We start from the raw sequence: 18,316 nt of genomic DNA on the forward strand, positions 1-18,316 counted from the left end.
ACAGTTGCATATGCCTTCAGCCCCTCCGTCACAGACAGTATATGCCTAAACAAACAGTAAATAAACACAGCTGGGAGCACACGTACCTTGATGGGCATGCGCAGGTGAAGCTTCTCCGCATAATTGATGAGCACCTCCCACGGGGCGTGGATCTTGAGGAAGTTCGTCTTGCCATCACAGGATGCCTGCACACAGCAAACGTGGTGAGACAAGGAATCAGTCATATGCGTAATCTCATGATCAGTGTACACCCCAACACGTTCGCGTCGGCTTCGCCTTGCGACACCAATATGCAGCACTCGGTCGGTGCAAAGGCGTACTCATGTTCAATTGTTTCGATAGAAATTGAGAGGGTCCAGTTCAGTCAATGTGCAACGTTCAATACGAAATTGATGTTTAAGAAGAGCTTGGATGCGAGCTCGTTGGTACGGATCCATCATAAAAACACGGTGCTAATTTAAACATGTACAGAGAAACAGCATACGAGGATTCGTTCTTGTATGCTGCTTCTCTGTGCATGTTTAAATTAGCGCTGTGTTTTTATGATGGATCATGTTTAAGGAAAGGGAACCTGGATAAAAAGCTGTCTGATCACAATCTGAGTGGCTCCAGTCAACCTTAACGCATGGTGTCGCTGTGCACAGGGAAAAGGAACTACCACTGGCAGTGAAATAAAGATTTGGGTATTTTGGTGTCTGTTTATAATTAATGTTAAAGAGCTGAAAAAGAAGGACAACGACAGACTAAAAGGAATCGGTCGTCCCGTCTCTGGCCTTTGCGGCTACCTTCATTATGCGAGCTCGTTGGTGGTTTGAGTTAATTATGAGTCCTATTTGGTCCCCACTGCCATAGGCGTGCGCACAGGGGGGGCAGGGTGGGGGCGGCCGCCCCCTCTAATCACCTAAGAGGGGGGGCGCAAAATCTGCCCCATACATTGACTTAGTAGGGTGGGGGGCGCTGCTATGAACCTTCGCCCCCCCTAATGGGGAACCCTGCGCACGCCTATACCCACTGCTACGATTTTTCTCAGTGAACATATGTAGGAAGCTTACAGTAATGATTACACGTGATTGGTAATAGATTATGTTTTAGTGCGAAAACACCGGGACTGTGACAGACGCCGCAATTCGGCGTTTCTTGTACGCCTCTGCCAGTATTCTCAAACGATCGCTTTCGGCGACGCTTTTCAAGTTTACCATATTTCGCGAGATTAGCGCTGGATTTGTCGGCTTCTACGAGCGAAAACGTCTCTGACCCGCTGTCAGCATGGTTGACACAATGACCTGCCCTCTAGTGGAGGTCAGCGGGCTGACTCAGTGCCAGAATGTTGTGGCCCGTACACTGCCGACCAAGTCTGGCGATGGCCTTGTGAAATTTTGCGAAAGCGAAGGTATCTACGAAAGTGCTAATCAGAAGATACGGCAGCCGTCCTCACACACGTGCACTTTTTTCACGACCCGAGCGTATCATGGCACAGGCGCGAATTTTTACAATAGAATAACTTTTGAGTTTCACTATCATTGGAAATGCCGGCACTGAGCTGTTGCCACAAGGGTTATTTTCCTTTGGCCTGTTGGGAACACATATTGTTACGTTGGGGCTCCTGCCTAACATTCAGTTTTCAATTTTCTGCGCACGTTTCATGCCCCTGCCTGTATTTAAGCACGTCATTTAAGGTTGAAATCAGTCAATATTTTTAGCAGCATGAGCGGTAGCATGCTCCTGTTCATTTTACTGCTCGTGTTCACCTGGCGAGCTCCGCCTGGTATTTCCTTCTTTTTTTCCTGGTTTTATTCGTTGCATTTCGCTATAGACAGATTGCGCATCGGATTAACTACCGAATCGACAAGCCACGGCCAGTGACGTTCAAAAGACCGCTTATGACGTCTTCGAACACGCCACCCTCGAAACAGAGGGGGCATGGCTTTCCGTTCTAAATTACCACCGCTGCCGAAACCACCTCAGGAGGCCTCTTTAGACCCGGTAAGCTATCCTGGAGCCATCCAGCGAGCGTACATGTCCACTTCCGCCTGACGTAATCAGTTGCTGCAAAAAGCAGCAAGCCATGACGTAATCGTACAGGTGTTTCACACGGGAGGCGGCGTCAACCCTAAATTGAGGGCCAACGCTATCACATAATCAGAGTTAATACACGGTCTCCGAGATTCGCGCGGCCAGGAGCGGATCTCAGGAGGCTGCGTTGCCCGCATTGAAGCGCATTCAGTTCGTCTCTTCCGGGTCGAGGGTTCCGGAAGCACTGTCACGTCACAATGACGTTACGTAACAAGGACCAGAAACAGGGGATGCGCTGCTCGTCAAACTCCGGCCAATCATCGGCGGCCGAAATGGACAATCCACTGAATGGACAGTTCCAGAATAGCTCCTCTGCACACTTATGTCTTTCCCATCCCTTCCCTTGGCATAAATCACTTCAGCTTAACCGAATTTGCTTAAACGCTCTATAGGCATAGCCGACTATGACAGCGTACCGCGGCGTCCTCTAGTTCCAAGTCGAGTCCTTCTTTGACCAGGTTCTTCTCGAAGGTGACGCGACGGTTTTCCAGTGCGGAATCATTGAGCTTCTGATAGGTGAGTATGAAATCGATGCGTCGCTTCCCGTCCCGAAAGTACAAGCTTCTGTGAGCGTCGTCGTGAATCTGCTCGGGTTTGTCGTCCGAACCTCCGGCCTCGGGTGCGGCTTCAGACGCCGAAGTGGCAGATCCAGGTGCGAGGGCATCAGTGCTTTGCTCCAGGCTCTGAAGAGCAAGTTACAATTGATCGTAACCCACAAAGAAACGTCTATGACTCAACGTTGATTGAGTGATTGAATGATCCTTCGGATCAGTAGATAACTGTTCTGTAGAGTGATTGGATGATCGATGGTGTCTGACATTTCAAAACAGCGTAATGTCTATGGAGGACACCGCTGTAGATGGCTGCGGAATCACCATCACCTCGATGTTCTTAACCCGACACGGTGGTCTAGTGGTTATGGTACTCGACTACTGAGTTTTACAGTAAGTCCCAAAGGAGAGACTGAAGGACAAGCCCAACACGGAAACGTCTCTCCAACAGTGGGACCCAACCAACAGAGGAATGGAAAGCCTACACAAGAGAGACAGGAGGAAGAGAAAAGAATGGAAGACTTGTTAGTCAAGACGAGCTCATTCATTCATTCATTCATTCATTCATTCATTCATTCATTCATTCATTCATTCATTCATTCATTCATTCATTCAGTTTATTTAGACAAAAGGAAAGTTTGCCTGGGTTGAAGGGACTAAAGGCAGATTACCTCTGCCTGACTAGGGTCCCTCCACCCATACATTTGCTCAGAAGCTCATCGGAGATTCATTGTATAAAAACAGTTTAAGTCAAGATGAAGAGAAACCGTGGTATGTAACTTAGAGAATATTTCCCTTGGAGGTGGTATTGCTAGGTGGTGGAGTGACATTTTTTTATTTTCTTTTTTTTAATCGAAGTTTCAGTACATTTTGTTCTTTTATCTAATTTATCGATCTTGCCCTACTGAAAAAACCTATATGGTTTCATACAGGATCCGTATGGTTTTATACAGGACTTACAGGACTAAATATAGGAATTGTATAGGACCGTGTGGGGTATATAGGATTCAAACAAGATCCAAATGGGACCTAAACAGGACCCATATGGCGGTATATAGGACGCAAGTAGGACCTACAGAGGACCCATATGGCGGTATATAGGACTCAAATAGGACCTCCAGAGGACCCATATGGCGGTTATAGGATACAAATAGGGCCTCCCAGGACCTATATGGCGGCATATAGGATCAACACAGGAGTTGTTTTCTTTCATCCGCTCTCATTCAAACCTCTCACAATCTCTTCCTGATCAATAGTTCGCCTTTTTATCTCTATAAGTGGCAGGAGAGCACTTAATTCTCAATATTATCTTTCAAATTCCCTTTCATCTCAATCTAGCTCTCGAACCAGCTGGCTTTTTTTTATCTTGACAAGTGGCAGTGCAGCACATAATTATACGCTTTCATCTACACCTCTTACAACATCTTCTTGCACGCGCACCCCTTACAAAAATGCACTTTGCGTGTCAATTGACCCTGAACTGAGGCCTTTTTGACTCAATAGCTGGTCAATTAAACGGCAGCTTCTAATGAGTGCCCTCAATAAACATTGAATTGACATTAGGTTTGAAATATTCAGTTGACTCTCACTCATTTTATTTTTAATTGACATACATTAAGAAAGTTTTAATTGACCCACGTTCACTACACATTTAATTGAACTAGTATTGAGCGCTCTCAATGATGGATGTTGACGCCTACATTAGCTTCTGGGGTAGAATTCACAAAACTTATTTTGTGTGTGTGTGTGTGTGTGTGTGTGTGTTTGTGTGTCATAATGCCAGCACCACTATTGGCTGCAGTTTTCTCTTACGCATATTTTTCCATTTTTCTGTAAGACACGTTCGTTAATAAGGGTCCTGAATTAGGCATAAACCAAACTTGAGGATACAGTTACAGCACTCAGTGGAGCAGCATTGTATTACATAAAACTGCATGCAAGCATATGCTTTCAGGCACTGACTGTGCGGCGCACGTGTTTCTGAACTGTGTAGACGGATAGTGTCGCGGTCAAGTGCGACACGTGCATTTGCTTCAATGATGCGCTAAAATGCTGCCTTCCAAAATTAGCAAAAATACCCTTGATTCAATGTTTATCGGAATGTGTATTCAATGCTTTGACAGGCAGTGTCTTTATTATTATTATTTTATTACTATTTATTCATGAGAAGTACGATAAAAATGGGGATAAAACACGTCGTGGTAGCCGGCTTACGCGAAAAGAATGCCGATTCGACGAACGCGTCTTTCAACGGTCGTGCATTTTTAAGCTGCTCTCCCCCGTGGGGGGAAAAGGCGCGCCCTATTGTTCCGAAACTCGCCTGTCTGGTAAGTCGCGGGCGGTAGTCTTTGCACGCGGCGACACCACGAGGGGGGAAGAATTCTGAGAACGCTTGTCGCAAACTTTCGCTGCACAGGTGCAAGGAGGCCCGTCTACTGTTGCGATCAAGAAAATAACGCGAGAAAAGATCAATTTGTATTTTATAGGGTGCTAATATTGCGCCATGAAAACTTGATAGTTCACCAATAAGCTTCACAGAATTTATTGGCAGTTACACCAGTGTAAATTTCTGACGGTCACTTTAGTTCTTGTTGTGTATCCCTCCGCGCCGCACTTTCTTCTTCAGAATCGCTCACCAGCGTCACGAGTGCGGATCGTGTTCGTCACTTGCGATCTCTCTTGCTCTGATTTCGTGGACATCGAGTACCGCGATGTGCGCAGGCTATCAGCGAAAGAGTGAAGAACATACTTCGCTCATGTGCTGCAATTGTGGCCGTACATGGAAGTTTGTTTCGGCGGAACGGTTGTTCACCAGACCCAGCATCGCAACTTTCCTGCGGAAAAATGGACACCTCAGCCGACATGCAAGACTCCATCGCAGCTTCCCTTCTGCAAAGCTGCCGAGACAGATACCGTCACCATGATGTGCCATAAACATTTTCTGTATTTGCTGGATCTCCAAACCACGCGCCTCTGTTGATTACCTTTGAGGGTAAGTTTATCATTTTCAGTGCCTTCGTACGTTCTACTCGAAAGTCACGAAAACTGAAAAAAAGTATTGTGCGTTGGATGTTGTATGAGTATGCAACTACGTAACTATTGTCACCAAGGTTTTGCAGTTCTAAAGTGTTCTTAACCCTTTGACACGCTATGTACACAATTGTGTACAGCAGCTGTTATTGCTAACTGTGTCAACTAAGGGCTAAGAAGGAGTATTTCATGCAAGGGAGTATTTCATGCTTCATTAATTTCGCTTAACGTAATGAGATTCATTTTTACCATACATGTGAACTTATGAGTGCTTAAAATTCCTTCACATTCCTGCTCATTATTCCACAGATGCCTTCAACAAGTATGTGGCCGAGAAGCCCAAAGAAGTGCCGGGAGCTGAACGTTTGAAAAAGATGAACCGTTTTATTGCGGATATGCTTAAAGATTTAAATAAATAATCAGTTACCAAATATTCTTGCCTGATCGTTTTTCTTCAAGTATATATGTAAGTGCAACAGTGAATTCTTACATTCTTATAATTAGACTGCTGCGAGATATCATTACAGCTTGAATTGCTGTATATATTTGTTTTTATTACACGCTTCATAAACTGGCATGTCTTTATCAATATGTTCCTTTGCTGCACGTAATTTGTGACCCAAATCGCTGATTCGGCCCATATTACCCATATCACCTGTAACACCCATATAATCAACCTACCTGTATCACCTACACGACCTATATCACCTATACAACCTATATCACCTATAAACCTGTATCACCTATAAACCTGTATCACCTATAAAGCCGTATCCCCTATACGACCTGTATCCAATAACATCATATGTATGGGTCCTGTATATATAGGAATTTTCAGTAGGGTGGCGTGCGATACTTAGGTGGTGCAAGCAGGGCATAGGTGTCTTTTTAAATTTAAATTTCGTTTATTTTTCACCCAACTCCACTTTAATGTAATGACTCGAAGGTCGCGGGATCGAATCCCGGGAGCAGCGGCCGCATTTCGATGGAGGAACACCAGATGGTCGAAGTTTCCGCAGCCCTCCACTACGGCGTCCCTCATAATCATGTCGTGGTATTGGGACGTTAAACCCCCCCCCCCCCCAATAATTGTTACGTTCCGACTTCTTTATTTCTATTTATTCGATTCGAGCCGAGGTACACTGAACAAAATGGAAATGCCTCAGCTGGAAAGTGAAAGAAAATCAACAGAATTTATCGCAAATATACCACTTCTTACTAAAAACGACTTTCAACACACCTTTCATTACGCTCCAGTAATGATTTTTATACAGTGACAAATGCATGTTATTTTTACGCGGTGCGACTGCTTCGTCTACATGCTTTTCGTGTGTCCATAACGCTGGAACGCCACGCAGGTGGGGAAGTGTTAATACAGATTGCATTTTGGGAAGGGAAATAATAGCACAATTGCGTAGGTGTATTCCGGGAACTCGAACCACACTGGCGTGAACCACACGAGCACCAGCCGTGCGCGAACATTGAGTGTTCCCTAGCACCTGCATTCCGCTGCAATCAGTGATGCTGCCTCGGCTGCAGACCGAATGCGCAACTCCATGTAGAGGGAAGGACTATAGAAGTTATAACAGGCCATTTCGTGATGCACGATCGAATGGCTTTGTTTATTACTTCAGAAATACTGCGAATTCCAACGGTAATTTTGGTAGGAAGGGCACACGTACAATGAGGATATTGCAAAAATATAAATTGGTTAAACCTCTCGCAAAGAATTTGCAGTAGTTACTAGAGGGTTAAGATGCGCGTACAATCTTTTACAAACACATATAGCAAAACAGGTGTACTTAATAAAGCACTGATGCAAGAGCTACAAAGAGCTTAAATTGATAAAAACGTTTACATAGAACACACCCGTAATGAATGAATAGGTAGTACAGCATTTGATCAACGTCTTTATACAAAGCAAACGGTAAGGTTAGATCTTGACAAATGATTTACATTTGATAAACACGTTGGTAGCCTTCAAGTAGTGATAGGAAACTATTTCAATTAATACAAGAAGTTATATAAGTAGGCAGTCCCTTATGGCCTGTGGAGAAAAGGAAAATTTAAAGCAGTCAATTTAGAACAGATATTTCTGATGAAATTGGGGGTATTGATATGTGCCCGAAAGAAGGGTCATCGATCGATTGATAGATCCAATCAATCAATCAATCAATCAATCAATCAATCAATCAATCAATCAATCAATCAATCAATCAATCAATCAATCAATCAATCAATCAATCAATCAATCAATCAATCAATCACAAGCCCAACACGCGGATCGCGAGACTCCAGATATGTCAAAATGATTTGAAGGAGTCAGCGACCACGATTTTTTCGCGACAAGTTGTGTGAGCTCGAAGTGAGCAGGTTACCCGACTGTGTTTGGGATCAGCGCTGCGATCACAGAACTCACCTGTGGCAAATTTTTCGTGGAGTCCACGCTGCGAGCATGATTTGGCGCCGACTTGTCTGCCTGGTTATTCTTGACTGGGGAGAGAGACGTACGCCAAATTGCACCGATCGTTTTGCACCATCGCTATGACGCAAGAGTTGCAAGCTATGAAAGCGAAACAATACGGCAAGTTCTCGGGTGCATGTTCCAATGATATCCAGTGCTTTAGGTGACAAAGCAATAAGCAATCTCACGTAAAAAATGCATTTTAAAGTGAAATATCCTTTGCGTACCTCCCCGGCGTTTGGCCTTGCGATGTCGTGGCTTCCCGTCTCGCCGAGAAGCTGCTGCCGCTTAATGAAAAATGAAGATTACGTATCCAATGAACTTCGAAAACGTTTTCTATTGAGCCACAGTTAAAACGCTTTACATATAAGGGCATTTACGATTTATAAAAGATTATTCAGGCCGGCATACGTTGAACTTAAAACACATAAAGAGCACAGGTACTGTGTATCACCACATTCTATTGAATGATATATCACTACAACCGTCAGGCTAAAAAGTCCAGCTCAAACAAATTTCGATGGATTTCAGAAGTTCTGACACTGTCATATAAGACCATTGTTAAATGTTCCTACCGGGTTATTTCGCTAAAATAGCTGGAGCACTAAGAAAACGAGCTAGCATCGCCAACACAGCGTAACAAAGCCCAGAAATATGGCTATACTGGGGTAGCAAAAGTGTAGTAAATCGGCACTGGAAACAAAATTTCACAAACATTATGTAGTATATTGCGAAGTGAAGTGAAAATGCTGTTCTAGGCAACAGTTCTAGCCCCTTGGGACATTGTAGCACGCGAAAAGAGGTGTCTGTATTGTCAATGTATTCCATGGCTCATTTAGACTTTTTCATATAACTATAGCCCAATAGTTGTAGGCAGGAAGTTTCGAGCGAGGATTATGCTTTGGCTGGTGTTTGAAGCCAATCTTTGTAAGCAAAGCATACCTCCTGAACCCTTTAACAAATTCCCAACGAAATCTTGTTACTCAGCAAAGCTACTGGTGTTCATTCGTTACACGTTCATACTCACTAATACTTTGTAGGTCGATCAGCGAAATATATTATTACCAAGTCTTTAGAAACAGTTCCAAGTGGTCGTGGCAGAATATAACGGAATAAGCGTTTTTATTTAGGGACATTGGCAAGCTGCCTTTAACAACCTAGACTGTGAGGTGTAAGGTGCGTTCGGGCCTATTTTTATTCCTCTGCTGATTTACATCGCATGTTCTATGTCATGGTGTGACTATACTTTCCAAATCACGAAACCCGTGAAAAGAATAATGCAGCGAAAAAAAGCAGCGACTTTTAGACCACAGCCTCTATCATGATTTTCTAGGGAGCTGTAGCACTTTACTAAACACGAAATAAGGGATAAGCGTAATGCTACAACAATTTCAAGATTGCATGTGCGGTAGTCAAAGAAGTACGCATTTTATAAATTTACGCAGCTTTCGTCCAGATGAAGCCGATGTTCCTCATCTATATTATCAGTAAGTGCTAATACACGATACCGAGAGTTCGCACTGAATAACCCGTGCTCTTTGGCTATATATTGTGAAATATTTGTTTCTTTTAAAATATCAGAAGTCAAAACCTAACTATACTCTACAAATAGAGAAAGCCTAGGTGGTCAACTTTTTGAAATAATTCTGCAGAATAACTGGGAATCCTGGAGATTGGTCCTCCGGACGCGTATTCACAAACGCACAGGAACTTTTCGGGTTGAGTTATTCGTATGATGATTCAAGCCGATATCAATGCTGGTTGTGTCATTATTACGGACGGAAAAGTTTTGTTTATTGGGCCTCTACTCTATTTATTAGCGATCGCATAGTGAAGTAACGTTGTTTTTGATTTGCAAACTCGCTTGTTAGTGAAATTGTGAATAGTGCTACATTCACGCATAAAATGGCACAAATGAGTTCGTTTATACGTGACGGACGTGACACTAATTTTATACTTCACGATGTTTTGATTTGATATGTGATTGCACACTTCATTTCATATTTGATTCGGTATTCGATCCAATATTTACTTCAATATTCAATTGGATGTTCGGTTTTGTAAGGAAGCTTTTTTAATCGAATTTTTTTTATTCGAATCGATTAGGCAAATTTGACATTCCAGCAACCCTGGGATTATTTGGCTGCAGTTACAGAGTTTCTTCCTTTACGTAAGAATTGACGGCGCTAACATGGGCGCGAAACCCATACAACATGGCTGCCTCTTTACGAATACAAGGGAGAATGGACAACAGAAAAAAGAAAATAGACACGCCGCACGTGGCTGTATCACAACCTCGTTGCGCCCAACAGGACAACGCACTTCTCGGTTCAAAAGCTCAACGATGCCTTGGTCTGGAAAGTAACGAGAAAGTTTAGCGAGACAACTGTAGCACGGATAGCCCGAGGGAGGGCCATCCTGCCTGCTACTCCAAGTTACACAATGAATTGTGTGAACGACGCCTTCTAGACAGAGATGGCGAGGGCTTTGCTTTACAGAGCTCGAGGGATCCGCGAACATCACATGTATCAAGAGTGGGCCTTTACATCTACGATGCTCTGGACTAGGCTGAAGACGTCTAGATAATATAATCGCAAGGCGTACCACGTACCAGTAGGCGCATGCGCCTCCTTGGCAGGTCGGTTCTCTGGACGGAAGGAAACGCGAAAGTCGTCAGCCATGGCGCCTGCTTGTTCTCGAGTTCCACCGCTGCCACCTACCCACCACTGGCACACGCCAAAAAAGAAGTGTGGTTAAAAAAACAGAAATTAGTCAAATGGGGCGTTGTTGAAGTAGTGTACTTTGAGTGTAGCGCATAGTGTAATAGTTTCCTGTGGAATCTAGTGTACGGTACAGAATTGCACAAAATCGCTTTGAGGGATTCGCAAATAATAAGGTAGTGAAAAAAAGAATGGGTAAATGTGACATAAAGAATCTGATTTAACAACGAAGAAATTCATTTTAAATCAAAGAAACCTTGAACGAAGAGCACAGGAATAGGCTGCTTACGTAAAGAAATTCATGAGAACGAAGAAATTAAAAACATGGTATTTAAATCGGTTTGAGAAAGAAAAGGTAGGGCTGGGGGCAATACGCACCACAGCCACAGCGAAAGGTGGAGGAGTGCCCTCAGAGTCCGTTGTATACTCTCTTAAGGCGTCTATAGTGCAAGCACAGCTGCGCACGTACCGACTACGCCGTAATTCATCAGTCATCACCATTCTACCCGTCTGCAAAGCAATGTGTGCGCCTACGTAGCTGCGCAGTTTGTTGATTCTATAGGTGGTGGTGGTGATTGATGATGATGAGGACGAATAGTTAAACTCAAGCCCTTCGTAATTTGTGGACAGCTTTAAACAACGCACTCGTTACGCAATTCATATGGTGTGACACCTGTTGCGATTATACGCTTCTGACACGCAATATTACGAACTTGAAAACGGGGTTACCAGCGAAACCACAGAAACACGTACACAAGAAGAAGGCGTTAAACAGGGACGAACGCTGGACTGTCAACTGTGCTTTATTGGAAATTGCATTGCCGCACAAGGCTTCTCACGCATGCGCATTGCAGTCACTTCCCACGACACGTGACACTTCAAACTTATTTTTCGGCTACGTAGGCACGCTCTTTCGACGTCAGAGACAAGGACGTATCGCGGACACAATAATCTTTATGATTCACAATATGAAATGCTTCTAAAATCTCCCGCGAATTTTGGGAAGCAACTTGGCTGTTTATTGCCGCAGTTGCATGAAATGCAAATCTAGTAAGCCGATGTTCGATCGCACGACCATTTTGGGTAGGGGAAAGACAAGATATTCGCGGGAGATTTTAGAAGCATTTCATATTGTGAATCATAGAGATCATTGTGTCAGCGATACGTTCTTGTCTCTGACGTCGAAAGAGCGTGCCTACGTAGCCGCAAAATAAGTTTGATGTGTCACGTGTCGTGGGAAGTGACTGCAATGCGCATGCGTGAGAAGCCTTGTGCGGCAATGCAATTTCCAATAAAGCACAGTTGAAAGTCCAGCGTTCGTCCCTGTTTAACGCCGTCTTCTTGTGCACGTGTTTCTGTGGTTTCGCTGGTACCCCGTTTGAAAATCCTTCGCAAGAACACCTTGTACAGGTGTAATGCCGGACAAGGAATCTGGTTAACGAATGTAAAATGGCGTCGTAGAAGAGTAAAATAACAACCAGGCGTCCCGCAATGAGATTTGCGCAACGAGTGGGTCGTTGAATGCTTCCCACCCACTGCAAAGTGCTCAGCCATATTTCTTCATCGTCATCAGCCACACGCAGCATCAACAAAGTGCATATAATACGTCACAGATGTGTAGCGGGCACCTCGCTTATCCGCAGAAAGACGAATAATGGCATAGTGGGTGCTTCCCTACTATATGAAAGTAACGGTGGTTTATGTCGTAGTGGGTACCTTGCATGTGTACTTGTATTAGTTGCCCCAAGAGAGTGTACAATGGGCTCTGGAAAGGCCGCTTTTCGAGCTTTCGCTGTGACTGTGCTGCGTGTTCTGCGCAGGCCTGGCAATTTTTTTTCAAGGTGCAAGGTTTCTTGCTCAGCTGGTTTTGAGCCGCGCGGAACTCCCGTCTTTCACGTCCGTTTGTATATTTGTATTGCTGTGTACAGTGTTTTGATTCCTGGAGTACTAGAGTCTGTAAGCACGTTGGAAGAACCAAAATGCGCGTTCCGGCTTTTGTGCTGGCTTACAATGGTTGAAGTTTAGACTGCTCGCACAAGTTAGGCCACGTTAATTGAGCCCAGCGTAATGCGACTCCCACGCCAAGACACCAAACTTGTGTATGGTCCCTTGATGTGTAGTCCCATGTGCACCAAACCTGTGTTCGTACAGCTTGAGTCTGGGTAGCCTTCGAAGCGTCATTTCATGATAAACTTGTTCAGACGACGCTGGTGCCAGTCCGGTTGTTCTCAGTCATCGAATGTGATGCTCCGTATGACATGATCAAGCGACGTGTATACGCAGTTTTTCTTAAACATTTTATTGAGGCCTAAAATAGGCACACAGTATACAAAGGCTGAGAAAAAGGTAGGTTCAGAATATTATACCTCTCAGCTAAATATGGTTTCGCGGCTTCATGCAGATTAATTATCGTCCTAGCTCAAGGTGAGTGTAGTCACAATATTCAACATTATCGACACGAAATGGTGTCCGTTTGAGGGCCATGTCAGGTCTAATAATTGAACTACACGTAATCTATCTAAACGTGAACACGCATTTGAACATTGGAGTCGGCTAAACATGCGTAATAATTGAACTACACGTAGTCCATCTAAATGTGAACACACATTTGAACATTGGAGTCGGCTAAACAATATACTCAACAACACGCCGCTTTTTACGATCATTGCGCTGTTAATAATTCTAGAATTTTTCGTACTTGGTCCGTGCTTCCATAGGAAATCCTGTGTACGATTTAAGTCATGCAACTCCCTACCCCATATTTGAGCTACTGCGCCATCTTCGTGAAATTATTGATATAAAATGAACAAAAAGCTGAAAATGCAGCTGTACTAAAAGACAGCATAAATTGGAAAGAAAAGTCATCGCAACATACTACATCCATGGGCTGAATGAAACAATCAGGCAAAGTCCATCCCGACGAGTAAAATTGCGGCGTGTATCGTTTAGTCACGTGCCGACAGTTTTCGTCACTTGGTGGCCGCCAGTCACACTAAGAGTTGCTGGGCCTTTCGTCGACATCCCGTGATCCACAAAGGACGGCAGGAAGGCGCAGCTGTTCTTCCGGTAGTTCCGCACTTCCTGGAACACGTAATCAACGGCAGCGGTTACGGGCAGATTTAGGGGCAGTGCTCCGTGCGCTGCCTAGCATGCAAAACGTCCTAAGTTTTGCACTGGTCACTGCACTGGCCGTGGACGCCATGGCCGATCTCCCGTTCCTGGGGATTGGACATCACACGAAAGGGAAACGCGTCTTCATAGAACTATTTTCTTTAAACAGCAGAGTTGTTTAAGCTCGCGGTAGGTCCGGTGGCGTCCGCGGAAACTCGGCCGGGTATACTTGTAATCACATTCGTAGCGCAAAATACCAGATGCAGACACAAGTAAGGAATACATACACAGGATGGGCGCTAGACATGAACTGATTACTGAAAGACAACATGAAAAAGCCAAAAGCCATCAGACATTAGTGCATGCGAACCATGACATGTGTTGTCTTTCAGTTGTCATGTTGTCTTTCAGTAATAAACCAGTTGATGCCTAGCTCCCATCCTGTGTATGTGTTCCTCACTTGTGTCTGCGTCTGGTTTTTGTTTGCGCTACGAATATGATTACAAGTGACTCAAACCAACTAGCCCGCGTCACCGCCTTGGGCGGGTGTACGCCACAGGAATTGGGCAAGACCCACTAGCGGGTACACAAGGTGCGAAGGAAAGCGAAGACATTGGGGGGAGAGATCGGAGCAAATGAGAGTGATGGAGAGCGGTGGGAAGGAGGCTGGTGCCTGGTGTGGGAGAAGGTAAAGCCTAGTAAAACGAGGATTGCTGATGCAAGGAGCCGGGAAGGAGGATGGAGGTCAGTGTTAAACGGAACATCTTCTCGGCGAAGAGGAAAGAAAAGAGGAGAGGAGACGAGAGGCGGAGAGGAGGCAGAGGAGAAGCAATTAAATACGACGGAATAAATTTTAGTGAGACGGGATTCGAACCCGGGTACCCACGGTCCGGAAGCGAGCGTTGTAACCACTCGGATATGCAGGCACGGTAGCAGAACAAGCTTTTATTGGAACCATATGATAGCGTCGCTACAGGTGAGAACGAGGAAAAGATGGAGAAAGATAGGAACAGAAACAGACAGAAAGAGATAGAAAGATATGGAGAGAGAGAGAGAAAGAAAGACATAGAAATGAAAAAAAAAGAAAGAGAGATAAGGGAGTACAGGCAAAGGCTCAATTTGGCTTTCCTAGGCTTAACTGCCCCTTTCTATGCTCATGTGGCTATCTCTAGGCTTAAGGGGCTACCTCTAGGCTACGCTTGGCTGGTATGCTAGGGAAGGCCGCCTAGTTCCGCAGTTCCTTTACGCTGGGCACCGCCATTCTGAAGCTGGCCTAATTTTTTGCTGTGGGATAAGAAATAACTGCGTAAACATGCAGCGTATGTTGCAAATTATGGAAGCCCATCTAACGCACCCTTGTCTGCATGCAGCGAAGTGCCTTCGAATCTGATTCGACCCGTGCAACGCTGGGCACAATGCGACCTGTTTTCCTGCATCTCTTCTACCTTCTTTCGGTAAAGGGGTGGGATAACCACGACGTCGACGATCATTTTTGGCTGAACTTGACCACGAGGTGTTTCTTAGCTAGACTATGACGAATAGCGAAGTGCGAACAGGAAGTAAGTAAAAAGGCATGAAGTGAAAACAAGAAGAGCATTAAGAGACTTGTGGCGCGTATACTAGAAAACTAGCGTCTTGTTTTATTGACGCATGTTCCGTGGCGAAAAAAAGATGACAGTAGATGATGTCATCACTGACGTCATTTCCGTGACGGAAATGGCGCACACATCAGTGCTGCTGTGTGTTGGAATAAGTTTATCTGCATCAACTCACCCGGCCTGCTTCCAACTTCACCGCTCAGCATCCCTGTCTGAACTCGCTGTTCTAAAATACCTGTGTGTTTACATGTACCCCTCCGTAGTGAGGGCATTGGTCTGTGGTCAACAGCACTAGGGTTATGGCCTTACTTGCAAATTCGTGAGCCCGATTCGAACTTGTATATCTTTCCCGTCATCCGTGTAGCTCGCCCACGGCTGTCCGTTGACGAACGGTAGATTCCTGGAACAGAATGAACGGTCACTCACTCACTCACTCACTCACTCACTCACTCACTCACTCACTCACTCACTCACTCACTCACTCACTCACTCACTCACTCACTCACTCACTCACTCACTCACTCACTCACTCACTCACTCACTCACTCACTCACTCACTCACTCACTCACTCACTCACTCACTCACTCGACATCGTCCATTTTGACAGTGCTGACGGGGTGTCGTGTAGCAGCCGTTATGCTGATCGCATAGACAATGATAACAGACACCAATAAATTTCTGTCGTAAGGTATCGTTCTTCCCAACGGTTTTCTGGACGGACGGAGTCGCAACCTTGGGCGATCTCAAAACGGTTACCCAAAATGTTTACACCACGACCTACTGAAACTTCTGACCTGCAAAGACAATCGTACTTCTATGGAAGCGCACGCACCACCTCTCGTTCAAGCTCTCGCCGTTGGTGTCGCTTCTATAACTTGTTCATACTGTGCGGACGTTAGGACGGCGTTGGAGTGAGAACGCCTGTATTCCGTGATGAACTGCCGGCATACATGCGACTGTTTTTCTAAACTATGACAGAGGTTAGGTATTCAGTGAGGTGATTGACTAACGCGATAGTGATTGACTAACGTGTAAAGCCTAGACTTGTGGGATGTAGGACTGTGTATACGATGCCCTGTCCTCAGGCGTCCATTCATATGCAAAGAATTCCGAAATTACTCCTTATATTTTTACTTTCGAGGTATTTTGTATTTATTCCCAATATATACAGGTACACGTATGAACGATATGCGCTGGGCGAAACATCACCACGACCGCTGAAGATGACGACAGCGAACAGGTGCCGACTAGCGCTGTACCGCTCATAGGTTCCATCCCTAGTGGCTGAAGGAATGAACGAGACCAAACGCGCTGGAGTGGGAACATCCGTGCACGTCAGGTGTTCCAGTAGGTCGCAGTTTATACCTCCAACTCAAGGTAGTCCACTAGGAGTAAAAATAACTCGAATAGAAAAGGACATATGTTCAGAAGTGCTTCACAGAAGTCTCCGAAGTATAGTGCTCGTGCAGTATAAGACCCGGAGCCAGCTGGTTGTTCATAGCGGGTTGTACTTCCGAAGGTTCACCTTCAGCGGAATCGCGGGGCGTTCTAGAACGAAAGCGTAAGTCAATACTGTTATGAACGCTCTGCGACCGAGCACCGTAACGGCCTGCTTTACGATAAGAAATGCAATTGCGTGAACTTTCAGTGTTTGTTTCAAGTTATGGCAGCAGATTCAACGCACCCTTTTGAAATCTACACGCAGTAGGTTTGGTCACTGCACGATCAGTGCAGTGACGTTAGGAGTGCTAAGGCATTATTAAGGCGAAAGCCTTATGTTTCTCATCTAGAGAAGAAATTTCGAGATTTGACAAGAAACCACGAGATGGCGGCGTCAGCACGAATGATGCAAAAACCTAATAAAGGTTGGTCCCACAGGCTGGACCCCGAGCACGGCTCCCTGGAAATGTGCCTCATCACCGAGCTGCATTAATGTTCGGGACGGTTAGCCCCAGTGCAGTGCTCTCCCTTGCTGGCGTCCCTCTGAAAAGACACTGGTTGCCTCCGAACCGCGGAGCTGCACCCCTCTTTTCTTAGCGTCTCAGTGGTTATAAAAGGCTGGCGCATTTAGCGCCGAGAGCTTCTTCGTCCACATACTTCGTTCGCGCTCGATAGTCTTTCTTGGGGAACTTAAACGCAGAAATTTTGGTCTGTCTTTCTGTCTGTCTGTCTTTCTGTTTGTCGGCACGTCCCTCGATCCAGCCACTCGGCCAAAGTTGAACCACTTGCCCAAGGGCCAGCCGTCTGAACTGGTACGGCTGTTCATACTTGTGAACGTTGTCGATCAAAAAGTAAATATCATGCATATCTGAGGTGCAACATCACTAGGTAAGTATTAGGTGGCATGTTCCTTTAATAGAAAATGCATACATACGTAATTTTAAGGACCCTAGTTTCTTAAGCTGCGCTGAAAATGCATAAGAATGGAAGCTTGAGCGAGTTGGTATGCGTTCATCTTTGTTGAAACAGCGCTCACTAGACGACGACGAAGTAAAAGAAGGCACACGACAGGCAGCGCCTGTCCTGTGCCTTCTTTTACTTCGTCGTCGTCTAGTGAGCGCTGTTTCAACAAAGCTGAAAATGCGACTGCGCTGAAATTTGCCTTCCTCTGTGCCCTTCGCACGAGCTCATTGTTGTGTTTCGGTTTCGGTTCTGTATTGCACTGTACGAATGCCATGGGTTGGTGTTGAAAAACTTTAGTTTTGAGAAGGCCAAGAAGGTGAAAAAAAATATTTAAAAAATGAAAAAGCAGCGTTGTGGGCGGCCTT

The 18,316-nt window shown here is 45.1% G+C and overlaps 1 protein-coding gene across 1 annotated transcript in view; it reads right to left on the reverse strand.

Annotated features, from left to right (window-relative positions):
- Positions 1-18,316, reverse strand: part of LOC119403265 (anoctamin-4) — a 152,862-nt gene that overhangs the window by 49,375 nt on the left and 85,171 nt on the right. The window contains exons 7-9 of the mRNA XM_049418248.1: positions 15,857-15,947; positions 2,490-2,756; positions 87-185 (exon numbers count right to left, since the gene is read on the reverse strand). Coding sequence (XP_049274205.1) covers positions 87-185; positions 2,490-2,756; positions 15,857-15,947 — 457 coding nt within the window. The remainder of the gene's footprint in view (positions 1-86; positions 186-2,489; positions 2,757-15,856; positions 15,948-18,316) is intronic.

The sequence above is a fragment of the Rhipicephalus sanguineus genome, chromosome 8 (genome assembly GCF_013339695.2).
Source record: "Rhipicephalus sanguineus isolate Rsan-2018 chromosome 8, BIME_Rsan_1.4, whole genome shotgun sequence".
NCBI lineage: Eukaryota > Metazoa > Arthropoda > Arachnida > Ixodida > Ixodidae > Rhipicephalus > Rhipicephalus sanguineus.